Consider the following 7,837-nt stretch of genomic DNA (forward strand, 5'->3'; position numbering starts at 1 on the left):
CTCCAACTCAGCCTGAACCCTCTTAGACAAGCTGTCCTTTCTTTAAGTAGTCTTCAGGAACAGTTCTCCAGACTTCATCCAAAGCTCTTCTTTGGATGTTGGCTGCCTTTTGTTCAATTCAATTCAATTCAGTTTTATTTATATAGCTCCAAATTACAACAAATGTCATCTCAAGACACTTAAATAATATTGTAAAATTCAAGCCATTTAAAGTTAAATTCATTGTAATCATAATCCAATGAAATCCAATGAATTAATTTCAAAATAATACAGTTCATTCATATAGAGCCAATTCAAAAACAATATCCTAGCTAAGGAAACCAACAGATTGCACTGAAACTTCTCTTCCGTCCTGAGGATGGCTGAGGCGGAGAGAAGAAACTCCCTTTAACAGGAAGAAACCTCTGGCAATTAAACAAAACAAACTAAATAACTTGTTCCATTCTCTGTCAGATGATCCCACACTGCTTCAATAATGTTGAGGTCCGGGCTCTGGGGAGGATTCATCCCTCCATAAGACCTGTTGCCACTGATTTTCAGTCCACTTCTTGTGTCATTTGGCATAGCTCAGCCTTTTCTCCCTGTTTCCCTTCCTTAAGAATGGCTTCTTGACAGCCACCCTTCCATGGAGACCATTTCTGAGGAGGCTTGGGCCAACAGTAGATGGATCAGCTGAAGGTCCAGATGCATCTCTCAGGTCCTGTCAGGTCCTGTCAGGTCTTTTTCCTCTTTCTTTAGGACATCACCTTCAGAGGCTGTTCATCTGTTGTAGAGAGTTTTCCAGGCCTGCCACTTCTTCTTTTGTCCTGTTTCCACAGATCTTTTAAGGACACACTGCACACCATGCTGAGATAAGCCACGTGTTCAACTAAAAACTCTTTGGGAATCTCCTTGTTGGTGCAAAACTGTCAAACTGTGTTAACTTTGCCATTTTCTGTAGATGCAACCAAATACAGGAATGATTTCTGATAGGATGCTAATAATAAAGTGCCTAAAGATACCATATAAAACTGGTTCTTTGCTGAGCTGTCATCATTATGTTATTTGCAGACACAACACTGATTCATCTCTTCAGTGATTATTCTTTTTATGCTTAGATGTTTAATAGACGAGCATTAAGTGGCTTGATGAGAAAAAAACAAAATAAATAAGACTCTAAAAAGCATTTAATGTCCAAAGAGGCACTTTGAAAGCTCTTCGGGAAGCCTGGAGGACTATTGCTTGAGACTACTTGTGGCTGAAGACAAAGAACTGTAGCCAAAACAAAATCTGATTTAACTTTAACTAAACTATCTGAGCCTAACAGCAAATCAAAGGAAAATACACCGGTTCAACATTTAATGACAAATCAATCGTGTTTTGCTATGGCTTACAGCAGCTGTCAGTGTATGTCACGGTCACTGACTGTGGGAGGTGTATACGTGTGTAATCAAACTAAGTCAGTGTCTATGTTGGAACACTTTGGACAAGTACATGTGGGTGTGTAGACAGTCTCATGCCACGAATCCTTCTTTCATTGCGTCACTTAACTTAATGACTCACTGTGTCTATTTGGCTCAGTTATGTTGTTTCTGGCAACTTACCAGAGCCCCTCCTTTTTCCTGTGAACATCCCCACGGCAGTATTATAAAGCTCTACTCGCAACAATTTGAAACAAACACGCAGGGAAGCCACTACAGCGCAGGATGTATTCAGAGCTTGAGTGCGGGGTTTGTTACCAGACCTACAACGCAGGACGACGCTGTCCCCGGGAGCTCCACTGCAGACACAGCTTCTGTGAGAGCTGCCTTCGGGCTCTTACCCGGCCGCTGGCGCCCGGTGAGGGGCATCATGCGGGGGCTGACAGGTTGATCGACTGCCCGCTGTGCCGACAATCCACGCTCCTGTCCGGTGAAGTGGATGTAAGAGCCGAGCTGAGGGTGGATGAAAGCGCCCTGGAGCGGCTGCTGGCTGAGGGAGTCCTCGACCGAGAGGAGGTGGATCCGGAGGAGGACGATCAAGTTCAAAACTGTGACGAGGAGCCGGAGGTTCCAGAGACTCCAGCCGAGGAGAGCGACTCCTCCGCGGGTCTCAGAGGCGGGAGGCTCCGGCGGTCTTGGATGAAAGTTTGGCGGAAGATAAGCGGCAAGAGTTCTCGGCAGGGAAGAGATGGTAAGCGCAAAATTAACAGTGGATTTTTCTTTTTGAATCTTTTTAAATCTAGTTCAAGGGAGGGAGGCTCGTTTTAATATTTGAGGCTATGTGTTGACAAAATATGCCGCAAATGTATTTGTGTGTTAGATTTTATTAATTTGTGTAAGTCAAACTGGAATTTTACTCACATAACAAATAACGTTTGGTTTAAATGTGTTTCACGTTTTCTTTTGACCACATTTGGCTCCAAATGACGCCCTTGACTTAAACTCACATATCCAGTGGCTCAAAAACGTGCTTCTGGGCAACATCTGTCCTCCACAGCACCTGCCACAGCCCATATAAATGGCAACTATGACATATGGGCCACATCTGGCTCATGGAACTCATGCCATAACCCAAGTTTTAAACGTAACCCAGCTCACAATATTGGGGGCCACATCTGGCCCCATGTGCCAGAGCAAAAGGTGACAAAAGTAGCCCAAATTGGGCCCAAATATGTCTGGTGCTTGGAATTGACTAAATAAAGTCTTCCTACAGTAGGTAACTGTAAGTTTGATGTAGTCTGGGTGTTTTCATAAGTGATGCCACACATTCTTTGACTTCATTAACTTAAAAGTAGGCCCATGGACATGTTTTTTTTTAATCTAAAAGTACTACTAAACACTTAGGTCTGTATTTATAAGATCCTATTAATCCTAATTAGCCAGGAAAAGTAAAAAAAGCCATATAATATTGAAGCTCAGGTCTTAAGAGATGAATAGAAAATGCAGATAAAGAGAACATACATTCCCTTTTAAACAGCATACATTTACCCACTTGGGTACTTCAGTAGAATGAATTTGGACTAATTCAGAGCCTCCCTGGTGTTACTGCAGAATGTAAAATCCTTTAAATGCTTTTCCTTCATGTGTTGCAATGACTGAATAATTCCAATGTTCTATTCCATCTTTGCTGATGTCTCCTCTTGTCTTTCAACAGAGTGTATGACCAGTGATGAGTTCAGGAGCATGGCCATGATGTCCTGCTACATGGTCTGAGCAGCACGCATCGTCCCAGAAACCCTGGATAATGTGACACTATTTTTATTTTCAAAGGACCACTTGATGAGGATTAAACCTTGCTGGCAAGACACATGGACACATTGATTTTTAATTATTTCTTCAGTTTCTTTGTTTGTTTTGGGCTTTGTTTAAATTATTAACGTTATAAGCTATATCTGTGTTGCACTTAAACTTGCCAAAGATGCCCACTCTTAAACAAATGATGCACAAGTGTTTGTATTTTGATATTTATTATTTTTATATGGACGTGTTTATTTGATTGTATTTAAAGACAAATAAATGTCTCATTTATTTCTACAACCTTTGTGGCTTTTTGTGGCTCCGTGCTGAATCATGTATGGTGACTATGTTCATATAAAATATTAGCTTAGTTTTGTGTGTGTGTGCAGAAAAACAGGTCAAGTTTAATATAACATTATACTATTCCTTTATTGAAAGTAAATGAAAGACATCAAACATTAACATCCTGCTTAAACTGGGCTGCAACAGAAAAACTGTCCTCCCAAGTGACTCCAGGAAGTAGCTTACCTGCAGCCAGGTGAACAGTATTGTCTCCAATCAGCAGCAGAGCACCAATAGAGCTGCAAAGCTCCGAGTAGACTGTCTTCTTTGACTTATCATTTGACCCTGTGTGGAAGCTGTCGGCCATGACAGGCCATTGTGATCTCCATTCAAGGTAAAGGCCGTGTTTTAAAGGCTTTTTGTACATGTCTCTACAAAATTTGAGATACACTTGTGGTGAGTTTGATTCTTGGACGTTAAAACAATTCTCCCGGGTGTATTTTTCTCTCTGCAGACTCTTTGTGCTGATCTGTGCAGCTGTCATGTTGTTTATCATGTGTTCACATGCTGCAAGAGGTGAGCGCCAGCAGGCCTGTGTCTGCCTGGACCATACTGCAGCATATGCAGTTTCACTGAGCTGATGCTCAATATAATGACTGTCTGTCTGAAAGGCGTCATGAGCCATGTGTTGCCTAATTGTTTAGATGGAGAATGGCACCAATTTCTATGTAGCTGCAGGTGATTGTTTCAAAATTGTAGCAAGTTTCAGTTTGGATGAGATTTATATTGTAAGGAGATTAATTTCAGTGTGTTATCCATAGAAATTTAAGATTTTATCTTCATATAAATTGTACTTTATGAAACATATCAAGGTGCAGTGTGAATGCAGTGGGATATGAAAATTATAACCGAATGCAGTGATCTGTGAATCGTTTAAACCCTGCAACAAATCAAATGTTGAAACTGAGAAAGATGGGACACACTGGAACTCCTGTGTTGCTGTCAGTTGTTGTTTCGGTTATATTTACAGTGAAGATATTTTACAGTCTGGAACCTGCATTTTTGAGTTTAGATGTTTCCAGTGTATCACAGGTCTGATCTGCAGGCAGGTCAGTTTTAAAAATTAACCTGCTGAATGAATGTAAAAACATGGAACATATTTCCGCTCAGTCGTCTGGTTTTCTGTTGACATGAAGCCATTATTTTGTGTCCACTTAATAAATATGAGTAGGGGCAACACTGTCCTCATTGAAACAAAGTGGAGAGTTTGTCCATGTGAAAGAATAAAAACAGGCCGATATGAATAAACCACATAAAACCAATGCTGGTTCATTCAATCACGAATACAAAATTAAACTGAGAGCAAATTATCTTACTTTAACCTAATACTTTAGTCAGTATAACAAAAGCTTTTGTTGATTTTTAAGTGTAGCAATAATTTTCTTGGTGACACCTTCTCAGATGTGCAACATGTGCCCTGATGCAGCTCCATAAAATCACAGATGCAGGCATTTGAACTGATAACAATCTGGATGGTACCTCTCTTTAGCGCGGAAGATGCTGCATCCAATATTATATTAAATAAATGAATAAAAGATGGACTCATCAGACCACATGACAGTTGACTAACAACAATAATAATCCTTTGAGGTAATTTTCAATTTCATAAATTTTTTTAACCTAAATTGTGAATGCATAATACAATTTTGATAATCTTTGCATCAAAATATCAGTTTGAGTGTGAAAATGTCAATTCAGCATTAAAAAAAAAAGCATCCAAATAAGTGGTAAATTGCAAAAATTGTGTCTTTTGTGACTGGATTTGTTTCATTATCTGGCTAGATGATTGTGTGAGACCAGTATTCTGAAGATTGCTGAATCTTTAATTCTGAGAGACTCTGCCTCTCTAAGGTGCTCTTTTTATACTGAATCGTGTTACCGATCCATTTCCAATTAACCCCATTCATTGCATCATGTCCCTCTAGCTGTTTTTATTGCCACTTTTCCAACCCTTTGTTTGTCCCCTAACAAATTCAAGATTTGCTGATATTTTTCATTAAATGGTAAAATGTCTCACTTTCAACATTTGGTATGTTTTCCATGTTCTGGTTTTTGTTTTTTTTTGTGGGGGGGGGGTTATGAGATTTCCAAATCACTGCATTCTGTTTGGTCTACATTTTACAGAGGTTGGGATTGTGAATGTAAAGTCATAACTTAGATGTGAACTTGATGCCAGATGTTTCATAGAAACTTTTTAGTTTAGTGAATTATATTCTCTAAATACTTGCATTTAAATGTTTTGTCCTTGTTCTTTTCATTCCCCCTGACAGCCAATTCTGAAATACCTTTACGTCACAATGGAGTGAAGCGCAACGTCCTGAGACGACTGAATGCTCCTCACAGTCAACATTATCCACTCTCAGTGGGTGGATCTGAGATGAGAGGGAGTTTTAGAGACACCCTGCCAATCATTAACCATCAGTCTCATCCTGTGCAATTCACACAGGGTAGCACTAGCTATAGTCAAAACAACGGAGATAACGGACAGCCTCGAGTGAAAATGATCAAACTGCAGAGAGATGGAGTGCGGCCGGCAAGAAACAGTCGCACAGGTTACACTCTTCATGGAGGACAAAACTTCCAGAGATGGCATTCCAGAAACAATGACTATTCTCTTCCTCAGAAAGCAGAACAGGTGGGAGCTCACAATTCTTACCCCGCAGTCATTAGAAATCCAATCAGTGCAGGAAAAGTACATACAAGTGACTCTTCAAAGGTGGATGAAGGTAAATATGTTGGGAAAACCTTTCAGTCAAATGTTTTTCCACCTCAGACCAGCAGACACTGGAGCACTCCACCTTTAACCACAAGAGGGCGTTACAATGGCTTTAAGGAGACAAACGTGCCTCCTGTAGCCGGGACACAGAGCGCATCAAATGGGGCTCAAACAAGCAAAGTTGACAGCTTGACAAGTCAAACTGGTCCTCAAGCATCATCACTGGGAAATAACTTAGAAGCCACTTTTATCAACAGAAACCCAAGTCAAGAAAAACAGAGCTCACCTGTCACTGATTTCTCCCAGAGGCTGAACTCTGTGAGCAGCAGAGGGATACAGAGGTACAAAGTCCAGTCGAAACTCTTAAAGGACAGTCCGACCCAACTTAAAGCGTTAACAGGTGAAGGCCGAGAAGCTTTAGGTGCATCGAGCAATGCTGCCACATTGGCACGTAAGCAAAGCCTGTCTGCTGCACAAGAGCACAGCAAATCTAGTTCTAGTTTTAAACTGGTCAGCAAAATGGAGTCAACCAAAGCAGATGCTGTGACTCAGTTCGGTGGTCGAAAACAAAGTTTTACCAAATATCAATCCAGTAAAAGTCCTACCTTGCACATCACTGCACAATCCCCCTCCCAAGCGTCTGTGCGTTTTCCTTTAGAAGAAAGCAAGCATTTGGGAAGTTTTGTCCTTTCACCTAATGCACATTCCTGGGACAGCCATGACACCAGCAGGGACAAAGTAGTTCCAGTGAGGCGAGTCAATGCAATGACTAGAGAGCTGACGCACGACAACAAACCAGGACGACCAACTAAAGGCATTTATCGCTTCAGAGAGTTTATAAATCCTGTTTTGCAACCTGTGAAGGAGCCATCTGGTTCCTCTCCTACAGAAAGGGCAAACTCTCAGCAGTCCAGCCTCGATAAGGGACTGGACTACAGATTAAAAAATCCAAATACACGCCAATTTTCATCACAAAAGTATAGCTTTGGCAGGAGAGCAAAACTGGAGAAAATGGATATACATTCACCTTCTCCTGGTGCCGTAGATGTAATCCAACTGACAACTGTTTCTACTCCCAGGCCGTTCACAACAGACTTCAAGTACGTGCACAATCTATTGCCTGAAAGTGATGCCAGTGTAGGCAGGAATACCACCCAGACGAAACTGAAACTCTACAAAGGAGTATTTGATCTGGAAGGATTTGGCATTAAACCACTGGAGGGAGCCAAAACCTTAGCTAGAGGACCAGACACAACTGTGATGCCTAAACCAGATTTGGAAGGTTTTAAAAACAAGAGCTTGCAAACCTGGCAACCGAATGGCATCAGAATTTACAGACAGTACAATAAAGGTGAAACAAAGCCAGGCAGCAGCAGTAACTCCATGGTGAGACAAAATGAGCTAAGCAGTGATGACTTTAAACCACTTTCAAAGGCTGCAGGAAGTGACGGATCAACCCCCAGGTTACCAGCTGACGAGAAGGACCGCAAAGCCAACGCTTCTCTGGGATTTCGGTCTGTTAAAAACAAAGCTGCAAAAGCTCGCAACAGAATGAACCGGAAAAACGCAAAACAAAATCCAG

The 7,837-nt window shown here is 41.3% G+C and overlaps 1 protein-coding gene across 1 annotated transcript; it reads left to right on the forward strand.

The window, feature by feature from the left end:
• Positions 1-1,604: 1,604 nt before the first annotated feature.
• On the forward strand, positions 1,605-3,497 carry LOC140281651 (RING finger protein 227). The gene is made up of 2 exons (XM_072376153.1): positions 1,605-2,151; positions 3,115-3,497. The coding sequence occupies exons 1-2, from the start codon at positions 1,686-1,688 to the stop codon at positions 3,171-3,173; spliced, it is 525 nt and encodes a 174-aa protein (XP_072232254.1). The 5' UTR covers positions 1,605-1,685; the 3' UTR covers positions 3,174-3,497.
• The last annotated feature ends 4,340 nt before the right edge of the window (positions 3,498-7,837 follow it).

Source organism: Leuresthes tenuis, unplaced genomic scaffold, assembly GCF_036924035.1.
Source record: "Leuresthes tenuis unplaced genomic scaffold, fLeuTen1.0.hap1 SCAF_22, whole genome shotgun sequence".
Classification (NCBI taxonomy): Eukaryota; Metazoa; Chordata; class Actinopteri; order Atheriniformes; family Atherinopsidae; genus Leuresthes; species Leuresthes tenuis.